At 43.0% G+C, this 17977-nt stretch overlaps 1 protein-coding gene across 1 annotated transcript in view; it reads left to right on the top strand.

The window, feature by feature from the left end:
* The window catches only part of ASCC3 (activating signal cointegrator 1 complex subunit 3), a 1806704-nt gene that overhangs the window by 61931 nt on the left and 1726796 nt on the right, over positions 1–17977 (top strand). Inside the window, exon 2 of the mRNA XM_069235471.1 lies at positions 12626–12775. Within this exon, the coding sequence (XP_069091572.1) occupies positions 12686–12775 (90 nt within the window). The 5' untranslated portion in view covers positions 12626–12685. The remainder of the gene's footprint in view (positions 1–12625; positions 12776–17977) is intronic.

Here is a 17977-nt window from a genome sequence, read left to right as displayed (position 1 = left end):
TGGACATTCGTTCTTTTTCGATAGTAATCATTGAATCCTCTCCATCACTGTTTGTGTCACTCAATCCCCCTAGTTAAACATGAAATCGAACAATTTATTTCACAAAGCAGATCTCTTCCCAATAATGACACTGGACTAGAATTGCAAATAACAAAACTGTGAAAATCTCTAAAATTGCCAACTTTCACAGAAACTGGTTCTGTAAGAGTGTTAGTCAAATGCTTATTCGCAACTCCTACAATCTGAACTGTTTTCTCCGAAATCGATATATCTGGAACTTCCACAGTTCTTACTATTGAGCGTGTGGCTCCTGTGTGAAACAGAAAGCTAACTTCATGACCGTGAACTTTACCTTTCACATAAGGACCCCTCTGATCCACCTCTAATGATGCTGCCATCACATACTCTTCCTCATCTGAACTATCCAATGGCCATTCATCTTTTATTTCATCCTCACTGTGTAAAGGAAATTGATCAACTGTTTTTTCACTTTTGTTCAGTTTCTGATTTGTGACCACCTGCGAAAGCATTGCCTATTGTTGATCTATAGGACCCTGTATCATTTGGAGCTGCCTTGGTATGTGCATTTGCTGTACAGGCACCATCTGCACCTGTGGCTGCATTTGTTGCATCTGTGGCATTTGTACTTGTTGTACCTGCTGGTGTACATTCTGTATCTGCTGCATTGGCTGCAAAGGCTGAAAACCTTGCATGGCATTTATATTATTCTGGAAATTCTGATTTTGACCTCCCATTCCAGGTCCTCTCATGCTCTGATGGGAATTGACACCATTTGTCAGTTGCACAACACCACCTTGATTCAAAATCGGGTACTGTCTCTTCCAATGTCAAATTACCCCGCAAATATGACAAGGTAACACTCCTTCTTTGCTCCTCATCTTGTATCAACACTGAATTTAAATCCACATTTCTATTGACTACCGGAAGCATCATTCCACCTCAACCTCTGCCTCTACCTTGACTCTGGAACATGCCATTCCCTTGTGGCTATTGCTTAAAAGCTCCCTGCAGTCCTGTCTGTGCTGCCTTAATCTGCATCACCATTGCTTTCTCTTTCAACTTTTTAGCTTCATCTCAGTCTGTTCACTAGAGTATTTTGCATACTGTAACACTTCACCAATCGGTTTGGCCTGTCAGCAAATTAAATGATTCTTAATCATCTGATTAATTTCTGGTTTCAATCCTTCAACAAATCTAAACACAAAAAGATTCATATTGCTTTGCTCGATTGTCTCTACGCCACTGAATTGTTTAAACGCTTTTAACAACCTTTCATAGTATACATGAACTTATTTCTTCCATTCCTGTGGTGTTCTGTCTATGCAATGCTAACCACTGTTTTTCCGCGAAACTCTTGTTTTCAGGAACTCAACAACTTTATAGTAATGTTTTCATTACTTCTGGAGATGGTGCACCTGTTTTCAAATCCCTGTGCGGCTCACCTGTTGGCCAATCCACACTCTTTTTGCATTCAATCCACATGTCTGCCGGAACGACAATATCAAAAATTGTATCCAGGTCTTCCCATAGACATTTTGCAAATTTCACAAACCTATCTGTCTGCTGATACCATTCTACTGGCTTTTCTCTCAACGTTGGGTAATCATTCGTAAAACTTAGGATATCACTCCTACTCCAAGGTACTTGTACAAAATTTCCTCCTGCTATTTCTCTCATCGGCAACATTTTCAGTGAGTCGCCTGCCTCTGCCATTTCTTTTTTTTCTTTGGTCTTTCTCTTTTCTTGACAAATCTGCCTTCCATTTGTCTAATGCTCTCCCAACCTGCACTCTTTAACGTAGTTCCCTAAGATGTGTTTTCATCCCTGCAGATCTTATGTGTATAAAGTCTTCTTCGTCCATATTTAACCTATAATTTCTCCTCAGGCTTTTAATTTTAGTTAGATTAATGTCCTACTCGTCCACTATTTCCTGTAACTGCTGGTGTACTTTTTCTGCTCCGTTAGTAATTATTTTACATAAATATCTTAACTGAGCTTCAGTATATGACTCAAGTCTAATCACACCCATTGTTCCTTTAAGAAGTTGATTTCCTTCCACTGACAACCTCACTCTGTTTGAGTCTTCCTCTCTGTTCTTTTTCTCTACATTCTTTGAATTGCTTAAATCTTCTACCCCCTTTGTTATCTCTTGAGCAGATAAACCTTTTAAAGAAATCTCATTAGACTGTGCACCCAAATCTTGTTCTTGTGATGTGCTTACACGTTGCAGAGACAAGTCTCTCCCCCTGATTACTGTAGGATCTGGTCCCAGAATTTCCAACAGGAGACAAATCTATTAAAGAATTGGTCTCATTCAGGGTTTGTTCTTGTCTAGGAGTCGATTTTTCCAACACCCCATTCTGAAACTGGACCAAAGAATTTGCTCCACTATTATTAGTCTGTGCATATGGTGGCATAAGTGGACCCATCGTAATAGGCATTGAAATTGCATCTGGACCAACAAAAGATCCACTTTTCTGTGTCTGCATTGTTCTCATGCTCTGCATTTGAGGAATCTGTATTTGAACAGGCTCCTTTTGAATCATATTCAGCCCCTGTTGACTTGGAGACAGCACTAAATTAGTAGTTGTCCTTATCTGAGCCTCTGGATAAGTTTCAGGAATGTTTATCTCCAACTGATGACTGTTGTTCAATGAATCATTAAAACTACTCTGCATCTGAACTCGTTCATTGTTCAGGATATTCTGTGATACCGCTGATGTTGATGGTGCAGTAGGAATTGTATCACTAGTCCCATTTCTAATCATTCCACTCTCACTTGTTCTCTGATCTCCTTGACCTGTATTTGGTGGTGGATAAGTCTGCAAAATTTAAGAAACTATTTAATCTTCATTTAACTCGTTATCATCATTAAACATAACTTGTTTTAAGTCTTTTAGTTTCCGCTCCTTATTTGCTGAAGAACTCTTTTTCTTTTCCGCTTTTGATCCACCCTCATCATTTTTTGTTCTTGCTGGAAATAATCTAATTCCCTGTAAAGTAGCTACTTTCAAACTTTTCTGCTCTTAGTCCCATCTAGCTTCTGCTAGTGTCTTTTCTACTCTCCTCATCTTTTTCTCAGATTTCAATGCTTGTTGCTGTGTAGCTACTAGCTCCCAAATCGCTAAGGCTTCATACTGTGCTGGCTTCGGAGGAGACTTTCAACTGTACATTTTCTGCCTTAAATTCTCAAATTTAATGTTCCATTTTCTGGAAAAGCCAAACAACCTTCTTTCTTTTTGATCTTAACCCAATTTTTCAACCAAAGGCACGCTCCTGCACCTTTTTCCTCAATCACAATATATGCAGGAGCATTTTCTGGCAGACAGATTTCTTCTTCAAGTGCCAGAATTTATTCATCACCTCTCAAAGCCTTGAAAAACTTCATTTTCAACCAAGTTTATTCAAAAACAAAATCCACAAAAAATAGGATTCCCGAACAAAATTAAACTAAGCAAAACAAACAGCGAAATCTGTTAAAAAATAACCAATCAGAAAAAGTGACTACGATCCCATAATTCTCTTCGACACTCTCACCTTCCAATCGCACTACAATATTGTCGGACTGATAGATGAATCCATGCGCGACTCTTCTCATTAACCAACCTATCCCAGCGCGGCACCAATTGCATCACACTAACGCACACACCCCTTCTCAGCGCGATCGCTGAGACGCTGTCAAAGTCTTTCGGCCTGACTTTTTCACAACTCACACATTAAATCAATGCAATATTATCTTTACTGCTTTTATCCCCCAGGTTCTTACCTCACTTCCCTAATCCTCATACCATTTTGAGCAGATTATGCCCTTCATACATCCCTTTTTTTGGTATGTTATGCCTTTCATCTCATCTCTTTCCCACAGATGTAGCTACCATTTGGTGCAGCAGGTGCAGTGGCACCAGGGCCCAGAGCCCTAAGGGCCCCCCTTGAGCCCTGAAAATTGTTATATTTTACAACTCCAACGGAAGTCAGAGGGACTATTTTCCTTGCTTGCACCAGGGCCCATGACATCCTTGCTATGCTACTGCTCTTTCCCAGCCTCTTCCCTTCTCTCACTGATTCTGCCCGTTGTATCCACCTCTTCCACTTCTGCCGCCTCCCTTTCCTCCAGATACTCACTCTTCACTGATGATTCTGCCTATTTTTCCTACTATACTATCACCTATCAGCTGTCCCCCACTCCTCACACCTTCTACCATTTGTCTTAGTAATTTTATAATCATCTCTACTGGCTATGCTTTTCCTCCCTTTCCCTTCATCCATGGTGAGCAGTGCCCATTCTGATGCAACGTCATTCTTTGTTATAAATATGAGCCTAGCAGGATACCCCTGCATTTCATACATGCACGGATAGGGAGCACTTAACACTTAAGCACACTTTAAGTGCCTGTCTAATGAAATGTTGTCATTATGCAGACACAGCAATTAGGCCCATAAAGGGGGGCCAGCAGGGAGCTGTGATTTAAAAAAAACAATAAAAACTTGTTGAGCTGAAATTTCTCTGTTAGGTGACAGAAAGCTTCTCAATAGAACTAAAATACCAGCTAGAGGCCCAACCCGGCACACACCTGAAGCCCTTTCTCGCAACTGCTGCAGGGCTCATGGAAGAGACCTTGCAGCACTTAACCATGGTTGAAGGCCCAGGGGAGGGGCCGATTCCTGTCCCCTGGCCTCGTAACACTGGACACCTTGAAAACATGGCACAGTGGTGTGAGCCCCCGATGATTGTGAGCACACTGCCCATGCCTGGCACCAGCCTTGCATGGGACGATGCATTCTTCCTCACGCTGAGGGACAGGATCTGAGTCAACATTTTCCTTCTTAGAAATTTGAAGGCTTGCGATAGCATCCTTTACAATGTAGCCTAGAGCTTCAGACAATCCTTCTCCCATGAAGAAGAATGTTTCTTCTTCCTCCACTTTATCTGAAAGACCAAAACTAAAGGGTGCCTGCCCTTTGGGCACTATGAAATAATCAAGCTGGCCTTAATCTGACTAGTAAAGTAGCCCAAGTGTTGAAATGCCCTTCGGTACCCTTCGGAGGTTGTGACCCACATTTGAAAAATAAGGTACCGACCACCATAGGAATTATTAAGCGGGATGGATGAAGTTTTCCATTCGGAGAAGGGCCACCTATGTCACAGAGGCAACTACAAAACACCATTGCCAGAATAGGTAGTGAAAGTCAGAGGTCAGGTCTCTGCTCCATGTTGGAATCTCAAACTGAGCCTCTTCTGCAGTCTGCTCGGCAGTGCAGTTTCAGGATGAAACACTGGTGTGATCCGCATCCCTATGCACTGGAAGGACCTTGCCGCTGTACGTAACCGCAAGGAGCCAAGGGCCCAACTCCTGCCTGCTGAACGCACAATCAATACCATCTTCTGCATGGCTAAGTAAGGGCACATCGCTCCAAAATAACACTGGTGTGATCTGCATCCCTATGCACTGCTCGATGCACTGGAAGGACCTTGCCGCTGTACGTAACCGCAAGGAGCCAAGCGCCCAACTCCTGCCTGCTGAACGCACAATCAATACCATCTTCTGCATGGCTAAGTAAGGGCACATCGCTCCAAAATAACGCTGTGAACTCATCCAGTTGAAGTCAAGAACCAAACATGTACTAATTCTTACAGCTTTAAGTTAAACGAACAGGTGGGGAAAGGCAACGGGCAGAGTAAAGAGAACAGGAAGAAAAACATTGACTGCTGATAAGCGAAGAAAGATGAAGTGCTGATATTCCCCTGGGTGTTTTGATCCATTCTAGGTTGTTGGTTGTTTGAAGAGTGTTTGTTTGTTAATTTTCCTGTGTTTTTCTTTATTTAGTTTGATGCAGTGTTAGTGTTTTGACTGTTGGGTGGCTTGACGAGGTAAACAAATGCATAATCATCATCTCTCTATCCTGATGTAGAATCATTTCCTGCAGCTCTAAAATGTCTACTCAAGTCCATATCACTTTTTTCTTCCAAAATATGTCTCCTGTCAGATATTTAAAATCTAAGATGGTACAGAGGATGGATATCCTTCTAAAATGGGTGTAGAAAGGGGATATTAGTTAAAGGTAATTCATCCATTGTCATTGACTTTTAGCCATTTAAAACTATATGACTTAGCTCGCCGACCTCCCCTCTTGCTTTTAAGATGTCAGGTTTCACCTTTACATTAACAAAAAGTAGTACAATGAAACTATCGCTCCAGCAATGTGGCGTCCAAGGGTATTGAGGACTTTGTTCTATCCTCAGTATGTACTCTCTTGATATCTTTATTTGCATTCCTTTGTGAGAATGCACTAGAACTCTGTAGAACTAACTGGCACATTTCTGCTGCTCCAGCTATGTATCTTTTATTCAGAAATGCCGGATGTTTTATCTGAAGTGGTGGTGAATGAATTGTGTGAATTTACAGCAGAAAATCCCTCATTTAATTTCTCTTAAAGACTTGTAGTAAATCCCCGGAGAGATAACCTTTTTAATTGCCTTAAAATCCACAATAATTTGAAAAAAACATATTTTAAATTATTCATAAAGCAGTCTGTCACCTTCTTTATTAGATTCTCCTTAGTTGCGACTCCCATCTACTCCAATCTATTTCGGTAGCGTGCCATCAACTGAAAAAATGGTGAATTCTAAAAAAGGAAATTGTGCAGCACGATTATCCTCTAGTTTTATTTTAGAGACAACACACAATAAGGGACTGTTTATTATTATAAAATAGTTTTTGATAGGTGATGTTCCCACATGAGCCATGGTTGCTAAGTCATTGTCTCTTTGAGGTAGAATGAGCTATGCACAGCCTTGTGTAGCAGGATGGGTAAGAACAGATTGCTTAAAATTGGGGGCTCTTATTAGGGTGTGTACGTTTTCATCACTTCTTCTCAGACGTGTTTTCTGACTTCCACAGTTTCACATATGTTTATTACTACTAAAAACACTACATCTTATAAAAACATCTTATTAAGAAAATTGTAATCCCACCCAAATTTGCCAGGTAATTATTTACAAACGGCGCTATCAGCACATTCATTGGAATGTTGAAAAAGTGACACATTGGACTCGGTCCATAATCACCATTGAAGGCCCTCTGCTGTGGCTCTTGCTGCAAACTACTGACTCTTCTGCAGAGACAAAGGAAGGGTTTGTGGAAGAACTGACACATCTGTGCTACCAAGATTACAGCCAGAAAATAGCACTTGTTCTTCATTACCCTCCTTAAGTCAGGTGAGGGCCAATTAAGAGCATGACTTACTGGTCCTGGAGTAATTTTTTTCACGTTTATTTTCTAGATGGTGTATACAGTACCATTTTGAGCTGATACTTGATCCTCATCTCTCAGGATCCTCTTTCCCTAACTACGCACTTCAGTTCAAATTTGACTGTGTGTTATGCACCTTCTTCCTCCTGTTGTTTATAATGCATCTCTCACTGTGTATATGTTTTTAGGTTGAACGTAAGCGTGCATCCTCTTGTATACTTTAGTATACTTCTTGTGGGCTTCAAGCCATTTCATTTGTTTTAGTGTCCTTCAAAAATCCTTGCCTGCTAGTTGTCTGTCCTGCTTCTTTGTCCCTCCTTTTTTCTCTCAGGGAGCAGGAACCAAGTACTGTATAATTACGCTTTGGTTCATTATCTATTCTTTGCCGAACAATTTTTTTTTTTTCCAAATTTTCCTGCTCCCCTTACTGTTCGCCTTTGTTCAGCTAAGGCACCTTACGCACTGTGACTGCTTAAATTTTGATATAGCATTCCTCCTTCCCACCCCCTCCCATGTTGCTGCATGCCCCTCAAACTCACCCTTGTGCCTGATGCTCCCGTCCTGTCCCTCACCCCTTCCACCACGTTATTTGTTTTATTTTACGATCCATTGGTGCTAAAGTACAGCAGAAGGCACGCTTCCTCGTACTTCTTCTGTGTTTGGGTTCCTTCTGGCAAAACTTTACATCACCGTTGGGTGAGTTCTGGGCCACTTCTCCAGAAACCGCACGTAGTATGGCGTCAGTAAAAAACAAACAAAAAAAAAAAAAAACTGTAATTCAGCCCCAATCAGTCCCTCTTCTCCGTTGCTCCTACATGCCTAAGAGGTGGACTACGCCCCTGCTCGCCACAGCTGTTAGGGATGCCCTCCTCAAGCCTGGACAGAGACCAGGAGAACAACACGTAGAGGAGGAGCAGTTTGGTGACAAGGTACCTGCTGCAAGGTCAGTGGCTGGGGGCACAGGGACCTCCCATGCTGTCTGCAAGGTACTCACTCTCTGATCTGCTGGGGTGGTATACTGGTGTAGGAGCGAGGATACAGCAGGAGGCAGGGATAAGAAGGGACAGAGCGGGAGCTATGCCTCTGCTAGAGCTGTGCGTTAAAACCACAATTGGGGGTCGGGTGCAGAGTGCATGTGTGTTATCTGCAGCCAGTCTTCTCTGAGTTCATGCCTCTGTCCTGGGGCACGGTTTGTGGGACACGGAGGAATGAAATCAGTCATGAGGAGTGCTCGTGGGTTTTCCCTGTGTACTTTCCCTGCAGCACACTCTGCTCATGCTGCATCTGTGCGAAGCATGATCAGGGGAGGAGGGGCCCTGCAGTGGCTGCACTCTGTCTACAGCTTTTCTGACCAAAGGATGCTGTGAACTTGGGTTTTAAGGGATCACATACATGTGATTTAGGATCCCAGGCTTCAAGGAAGTGGATGGGTGGGGTGGGGGAGGTTGCTCTGTCAAATCCATTCGTTTTTTAACCCATGCTGCTGCGGGTCCTGTGGGTGAGATGTGAACGCCCCCACCCTGAGAACCAGTATATGTGTCGACCTGCACTCTGCTCCCTTTAATTCAAGTAGTTGTGAGCCTCAAAAGGCAGATATTGTTTTTCTTGGGTTGAGCTGGATTGAGATGTGTGTTCTTCTCTATCTTTGCCCCTCCTTCCACATTTATCTGTGGGCAGGGTGGTGGGAGCCTGTGCTTGTGAAGGGCCGATGTCATGTTTGGATGCTGTGCTAGGAGAACTTGGCATGGGTGGCTTGGTGCGATCAGCAGAAAAAGATTGTGTACATTCCGGATACCCGAATCATATGTCATTCACAAGTCCGTTTCATCAGCGTGCTTTACTTTCTTCTGCGGTCTGTTTGAATCAGAGCTGTGTAAACAGCCAATCTTCGAAAATAATGATTCCTATTGTGAACTCTGATCTAAGGGGTTAAACGTATCAAATGGTTTGGCACCGGACCATGGCTCTTGTAACTTTCAGATAAATTTTTTGATGCAAGTTTGACTCGATCACAATTTAATGTGATCTTCTGATTTCTATAGTGTCTCTTATGTCATGAATGCAGCTCAGTGGACAAATCTCTTCTCCACATTTTGATGCCATGACTTGACGCCCATATTATTGTGCCAAAGGTGAGGCCAAAGACTGAATGATCAAGGAGCACCTACTTCCCTTTTCTCACGCACCTAAGCAGGTTCGATGCACTCTGCTGCTAGAGGTTTTGGGAAGGTTTACACCAATATGGAGTACTTGGGTCTTCATTGTTAGCAGCCTGGCTCCTTATATATTCATCTGCGCTAGATTTGACTAGAGAATGGTGCTGAAGCCCCTACCTGATTTTTGAGGACGCCTAGTAGGGAAAATAAGCCAGTTAGTAAAAGGGCATAGCTGATGAATACAGGGAGTGCAGAATTATTAGGCAAATGAGTATTTTGACCACATCATCCTCTTTATGCATGTTGTCTTACTCCAAGCTGTATAGACTCGAAAGCCTACTACCAATTAAGCATATTAGGTGATGTGCATCTCTGTAATGAGAAGGGGTGTGGTCTAATGACATCAACACCCTATATCAGGTGTGCATAATTATTAGGCAACTTAACAAAAAACAAATATATACCCATTTCAATTATTTATTATTACCAGTGAAACCAATATAACATCTCAACATTCACAAATATACATTTCTGACATTCAAAAACAAAACAAAAACAAATCAGTGACCAATATAGCCACCTTTCTTTGCAAGGACACTCAAAAGCCTGCCATCCATGGATTCTGTCAGTGTTTTGATCTGTTCACCATCAACATTGCGTGCAGCAGCAACCACAGCCTCCCAGACACTGTTCAGAGAGGTGTACTGTTTTCCCTCCTTGTAAATCTCACATTTGATGATGGACCACAGGTTCTCAATGGGGTTCAGATCAGGTGAACAAGGAGGCCATGTCATTAGATTTCCTTCTTTTATACCCTTTCTTGCCAGCCACGCTGTGGAGTACTTGGACGCGTGTGATGGAGCATTGTCCTGCATGAAAATCATGTTTTTCTTGAAGGATGCAGACTTCTTCCTGTACCACTGCTTGAAGAAGGTGTCTTCCAGGAACTGGCAGTAGGACTGGGAGTTGAGCTTGACTCCATCCTCAACCCGAAAAGGCCCCACAAGCTCATCTTTGATGATACCAGCCCAAACCAGTACTCCACCTCCACCTTGCTGGCGTCTGAGTCGGACTGGAGCTCTCTGCCCTTTACCAATCCAGCCACGGGCCCATCCATCTGGCCCATCAAGACTCACTCTCATTTCATCAGTTCATAAAACCTTAGAAAAATCAGTCTTGAGATATTTCTTGGCCCAGTCTTGACGTTTAAGCTTGTGTGTCTTGTTCAGTGGTGGTCGTCTTTCAGCCTTTCTTACCTTGGCCATGTCTCTGAGTATTGCACACCTTGTGCTTTTGGGCACTCCAGTGATGTTGCAGCTCTGAAATATGGCCAAACTGGTGGCAAGTGGCATCGTGGCAGCTGCACGCTTGACTTTTCTCAGTTCATGGGCAGTTATTTTGCGCCTTGGTCTTTCCACACGCTTCTTGCGACCCTGTTGACTATTTTGAATGAAACGCTTGATTGTTCGATGATCACGCTTCAGAAGCTTTGCAATTTTAAGAGTACTGCATCCCTCTGCAAGATATCTCACTATTTTTGACTTTTCTGAGCCTGTCAAGTCCTTCTTTAGACCCATTTTGCCAAAGGAAAGGAAGTTGCCTAATAATTATGCACACCTGATATAGGGTGTTGATGTCATTAGACCACACCCCTTCTCATTACAGAGATGCACATCACCTAATATGCTTAATTGGTAGTAGGCTTTCGAGCCTATACAGCTTGGAGTAAGACAACATGCATAAAGAGGATGATGTGGTCAAAATACTCATTTGCCTAATAATTCTGCACTCCCTGTATTCCTCAAAACAATCTGAAACGTAGCCAGCGTAGTGCACTGTACAACAGCCATGCTCTGGCTCTGTTCCAGATGTTTGCACCATGCACACCATTAAAGTGGTCTGCAGTCATTGAAGGTGATGAGAAGCCTAACACCTGGCATAATAATGATTATAAAACTCACAGAGAGCACCTCTTACAACAGCATTCTGGGAAATTTAAACCCAGGATTTTTTTATGCAAGCATAATGCCGTTTAATCCTGATTATGGGTGTTGTCTATTTTGCATGAGTTCTTTCTCACCTAAACAAACTACCTATCCCTCTCTATTTTCTTTTCTATCTGTTCTGTGCATGTCTCACCCCTAGCTATTCACCATGACACAAAATTCCACTACACAGATGCACTCCACATCACACAATTCCATCCCACATAATTCCACAACTAACAATTTCAATACAACTCACATAATGTCACCTCACACCACATACATCCACCACTCTCTGAAGCAAAGCACATCAGTAAAAGATATTGTCATTTACAACGCCAATAGCTGCAACTCTCGCAAATGCAAGACCTGTTGCATTGCAAATCTTGTTCTTGTATATGCCACCTATCGTTTGTCCCATACCAGATGTAAGTGAACAGTGTTTTGCGCTATGCAAAAATCTAAAATGTATTGCTTTGCCTGCTGTCTTGATATATTCGCCAACTATCTCTTACATGCTTTGCGAGAGACAGGATTATTTTGTCTACGTTAGTGATTTTGAGAGCGATCTTTTATCTTTTGTGACAGGTTAATTTTAGGGCAGCATCGCTGCATTTTTTGCCCAACATTGATTTATGTTTATTAAACTTGTATTGTTAAGTAGCTTATCACCAGAAATACCCCTACATGGAGAACGCTTGAGCAGATTGTGGCCTTTTGTCAAGCTATAGTTACATTAATGTTGGTGCTTTGTTCTCTGCAGGCCTGCAACCTGCCCTTTCGAGCAATGCCTGAACAGTACACGATTTCTTTACTTTGTATTTTTCCCTGACTGTGGGTGTACCTCTCCTGTTGGCCTCTCTGTGCCATCTGTCTTCATTAAAGCTTCTGCACTTGCAGTGTGGAGAATTAGAAACCCACAGAGACAATTGAATACACACTCATGAACTATCCTTCGGGAGCAGGGCTTAGTAAACCATAAACCATCAATACAGTTTCGATTTGAGAAGCAAAACTTGTAAAATATTGCTCTGATGGACATAGTCCATTTGACTGGGTGAATCCAGAATAGGTTTCTATGAAGTTCTTTCAGCTAAATTTAATACGCTTAACTGTTGTTTTTTTCCCTATGATTTTTTTTTTTTGCTTCTTATAAACTATAACCTTATTGTAATGTAAAAAATGCCTTATGTTCCATTTGTTTGTTTTTCAGGCCTTGCAAGCTGTTGTGGATTCTCATTTTTCATCCTATGGATCAGTGAATGAGTAATAGATGGCTTTACCGCGCCTTACCGGAGCGTTGCGCTCCTTTTCAAATGTCACCAAACAAGATGATTACAGCGGAGAGTCGGCCGACCTAATGGTGAGGTGCTTTCTGTAGATGAGAACAAACCCGTGAGTGAGAGCAAGAATCATTGTTGATGAAGGAAGAAGCTGGACAGGGTTTTTGGGCCCTTTCAGGGAGGGTACTGACAGAGCCCAGGCTATGAGGGATAGCTGGGAGGTCAATAGCTCCTGACATTTAATTATAGTAAGTGGGAACTGAAAGCTAAAAAGGTCAAATTAGAGTTAGTTACTCGTCAGGGAATAATCCTGGTTTCTGGCAGATTTACACCAGTGCCATGCCGGCTCGGTGCATTGGTTGATGGAAAGATACTCCCCCCTTCCGTTTCCTTGCAGATGCCAGAACTTCTCCCAAGGGAGTAGCATTTCACTTTAACTGATCTGTTTCAAGAAAATTGGTCTTAAGATATTGGTTTCTGTTATTTGTGGCCAATTGCTTATAGATGTTCTTGAAATTACGCCACCCAGCTTGTCCCTCCCTCTCTCTTTATAGTTGGGTCATTTTATAGCTAATTCAGTTTGCAGTTGTTTAGCCATTGTGGACACTGAACGTCATAGAAGGCGTACTGAGTTTCCTGCTGTCTCCAATTAGAGCGCATGCGTGTTTTACTTATGGTTGTATATTACATCACAGTCTAAATCCTTTTGTTTTCTAAAGAGCACATCACAAATACACTACCGAAATGGATAACCATCTGTTTGCTTAAACTGTATTCATAAATGGAAATGACATTTATTTTACATTATCAACCTAATCTGGCAGTTTGCTTCTTGTAGTTTTCGAAGAGGTGCAGTGTCATAGGTGTTAAGACCCCTCACAGCCAGGTTCTTCTTTAGAACCGATCCTAAATGTAGTAGCTAGATGGATTACGATATGCAAAAAAGGAGAGAGAGAGAGAGATCGTTCTGTATTAACATGTGAACATTGCGTTCAGTGTCACCTGTCCCAGCGTTGTGCTAAAGCAGATCGGGCCATTTCAGGTTGTCTTTCAACCAAGGTTAGAGATTCTTTTTTTTATATTCTTTTTATTGAACAATTGCTCAGTAGACAGCAAGTATATTATAAGTGAGCCGTATAGTGTATACATTAATCAGAGTAAATCATATCATACACACGGATGTCACAGTTATCATGAACCGACTTATTTCAGTTTGCATAGATGGTAGTGTCTCGCTGCCCCCGCCCCCCCAAAAGCAAGATGCCCCTACTTTCAAAGAGTCCATGCTCTATCTGTTGGCACCAGTGCATGCCAGTTTCCCAATCTTCACTGCTGCATTGAATTTCTGGACAGTCCCATAGTATGTAAGAAAAAAGGTTTACACTTGCCCGCAGCCCCACAGACATAAGACAGTATCACCCTTCTCCATTCGGCATGGACTCACTCTCGAGTAGTATGATCTGTGCAGTATCCTTAATTGGACTGAGCAGAAGTGGGCTCATATCACCACTTCCCTAGGACTGTTTATTACTTCAACCCAGTCATCACCTTCAGTATCGCCTGTATTTCTTGCAGAAAGAGATAATGAAATCAACTTAGCAGTATTGGGCAATTAACAAAAATCCAGTTAAGCAAAAAAAATGTTGGTTGGTATCTATTTCTTGAGACCAATTTCTAGAGAAGCACTTTCTGAATCTCCCCAGGCACTAGAATGGATCCAGGAAATGTTCTGCAATTTCTCCTCTTCCAAGAGACAGCAGAATCGGCCTCCGTCTCAACTCCATCCTACCTTCAGACATTATGACATGGCGCAACATAGCGGCTCCAACTTTTTTGTTTCTTTTCCACACCCTACAAAATGATGGTATGCAGGGATGTGCCACCCATAAAATGACAGTGTTTTAACCATGACATACTTGCCTGAAGCAAATGCCCATTATGAACCCGGATGATGTGTGCCTCGGCACCAAACACCTCTCCAAGTCCTACAATAAATGGTTCCTGGTGCATGCAAAGGCCTTCAGGTAATGGTGAACCAAATTCTAAGTTGCCAAACCCAAGAAGCTATGTGAAAGTTGCGGGACGGTTCCTAATCCTGTTCTTGCTTGCCATCTTTTGGTCCAAACGCAAACAAGTACAAGCAAGGCTCCTCAACTCTGCTCCACTCCCCTTCCCACAAAAAGGCCACCTGGGCTGACCCTGGCATTGAGATCCAGTTCAGATTAAATTCTGGTTTCGGAGCATATGTGCCTTAAATTCCTTGGGCGATGGTTGACCCTTCAACAGATTGTGGGCTTCAAGTATAGCATGCTGCAGATTTGGAAAATGGTTGCAGATGCCTCTGGCATTCCTTCAGGGCCACCAATTGGATATCCATGGCTAGACCTTCACTGACTTCAACTGATCTCATTCAGCCTCAGCTGTTTATCTCCGGTGCTGGGCCTGGCTACAAAAACTTTACAGCTAGTTCTGTACTGGTGTTAAATGTGGATCCCTCCCTGACTCCATTGACAGATTTAGGGCCACTGTCATCAAGGTTGTGTCTCATTTTGTGCGTCCTCAGATTGAAAAAGACACCCTCCCTGTTACCTTGCAATATTTCAGGAGGAAGAATACTCTCGTCAGTACTGGCTCCTTTACTCTCCAAGGACTGGACATGTTCATCATAACAAGAATGATGATGATGAAGTGCATAATTTGCTCCTCCAGATTACACTGATGCTCTTCTGTACCTTCTTCTAAAATGCTTGCAGACTGAATTCATTGCCTGAAACTGATTTTATCTTGCCCTTGAGGGCCACAACTGAGGAAAGTGCATTTTTGCCATTGTGGCATGTAGAAATGCAGAAGTGTTGAAACTGCAGCTGCTTATTGTATGGACTAAAGTCTGTCTTTTGACAGAGATCTTGTCACGTTTGCCAACAAATTTGCAGCCTTTGCTTCCATTCAATAACACTGCAGCCATACTCATCCTCGACCTTTCCAAATGATCCCACATTACACCACACCTCAGGCAGCTCCACTGGCTCCCCGTGCAGAAGAGGTGCATATTAAAGCTGCTGACCCACGCACGCAAAGACCTACACAGCCAAGGACCCATCTACATTAACCACCGTCAGAATTTCTGTCCACAGTCAAGATTATTCTCTGCCTCCCTATCGCTTACCCACACTCCAAGCATCCACAGAAGCAGAATTGGATTACATGCCTTCTCCCACATAGCAGAAAAACCTGTAACAGCCTCACCACGCATCTCTGGACATCACCTCTCATTCAAAATTCCAGAGGGCCCTCAAGACCTGGCTAGTCAAATGAGCCGCTGAGACCTGCAAGCGCCTGGATGAGTTGTGCTTTACAAATCCTGTTTCATTGAATTCCCTGAAGGAGCCTTTCACAGTGACCTGCTCCAGACCTTACTCGGCCCCCACCAGTAACTCACCCTATTGCCTGGCAATATAGAGGAGGGTTTGGTGATCAGGCTTTTTTGATGCAGCATCATGAGGACCTTATTGTAGAATCCTCTACTAGTAATGTCAATCCGAAGCCTCTACGATTAATGTCAGTCCCGAACACCTGGCTATTTGACTAATTAACTGAACCCTGCCAGTGCCTGGATATCCTCACAGGTGACCAGAAGTGCTCTTCCTATTTACTGATTGATTGAACGCATTTGCTTTGGCACCAAAGGACAGGAAGTCTAAGCAAATTGACTTTGTGGGCAAAAAAGACGTCTCTTTGGCTGGTCTGTCACTCTGGTCGGTCTTTAAATGCTATGTGCCTTCTGGGTTGCTATACCAATGACCTCTATGATATTGGGAGTAAAATTTTGTGGGCCCTACCTGAGGACTCCCGGAGCTCTTTTGTGTAGACTGTTCAACTCTCCCAAGACCAGACGAGACATTTTGTGGTCCAGCCTGGACACTATACACAGCTTTGCTTTGGCTACGGGCACCAGGATCCAAGCTTCTCTAATGGAGATGCGCCTTAATGGGGACTTCCCACTCACCTGTTTCGTCAGCAATATCACATAGTCGGTGGATCTAAGAGGGCTCTTGTACCAGCTACAAGGGTTGCCTCACGTGATGGCAACTGCTAGCCCAGTCTGTTCTTGACTTCAAGAGCAGAGTAATGGTAGGGTGCAAAGTTACCAACAGGAGCACTAGTTCTCCTGCACAATTTTCTCAGAATAGTGGGTCCTTCAGGTTGTTCAAGGGGTTGTACATTTCTTTGCTTCTCCACTCCACTCCACATTCCCTCAGTTTTTACTTGGATGTTGGTGGGTCATGCTGTTGTCCTCTCCAAGGAGATGCAGATGTTGCTTTTTTTTATTAAATATTTTTTTTTATTGTTTTCACCACACAGTTGCAGTACAATTAACCAGTTATAAAAGTTACTGCCTTCTTTGTTCAATTGACATACAGGAGATATGAGTTAAGAAATGCTTACTCTTGATCCTCCCTTGGTTCACCCTCCCCAAATTTGATCAGCAACGCTCCCGTGTTTGCAGGTCATCTTGTCTACATTTGCAAAGAGTTGTTGCTCTTTAAGAGGGCGATCAAGGTTGTGCCAGAGGCAGAAAGGGATGTCCAGTGTTACTCCAGATACTTCTTGGTCCCCAAGATGGATGGGGGGTCTGAGGAGAATCTTGGACCTCAGACTCTTGAATACCTTCCTCCAGAAGGAGATTTGCAACATTTTGTCACTGGCTCCGTTTCTATAGTCCATGGACCCCAAGGATTAGATGGTGTCATAAGACTTGCAGGACACCTCCTTCAATGTACCGATACTGTAGTACTATAGGTAGTAGCTCTGCTTTGTGTTGGGATCATGGCATGGGTTGAAGTCCATCATCCCTGGTTGTGGATATATGTATACTGCACATCTACAACTGGCTCCTGAAAGTGAGCTTGCTTCAGCTGATGGTTTTGCTGCTGTCTATCCTGGGGTTCTTGCTCTTCAAACTGACATCCCATTGTGAGCCCATGTAGAAGATTCCCGTTTTAGGGGCATTTTGGATACAGTGGGGCCAAATAAAGGCCTACTCACCCTCAAAATGAGTCCTGAACATTCATGCTATGATCCAGAAGTTTCAGGTCCAAGCATTTGTTCTTGCCTTGCTGAGTCTGAGCCACCTTATGTTCTTGGCCTTGTGTAGCCTGCTGGTGCCTTATTACTGTTGACATGTGGGCCCGTCAGTGGAACCTTTGCCTTCAATGGGCTCAGAAGTGAAGGTGCCTTTCAGATATCATCCGCATTGCGGATTGAGGCGATCTGGGATCTGT

Source organism: Pleurodeles waltl, chromosome 5, assembly GCF_031143425.1.
Source record: "Pleurodeles waltl isolate 20211129_DDA chromosome 5, aPleWal1.hap1.20221129, whole genome shotgun sequence".
Taxonomy (NCBI): Eukaryota; Metazoa; Chordata; class Amphibia; order Caudata; family Salamandridae; genus Pleurodeles; species Pleurodeles waltl.
The sequence above is the reverse complement of the archived record's forward strand: the minus strand, read 5'-3'. Positions and strand labels throughout refer to the sequence as shown.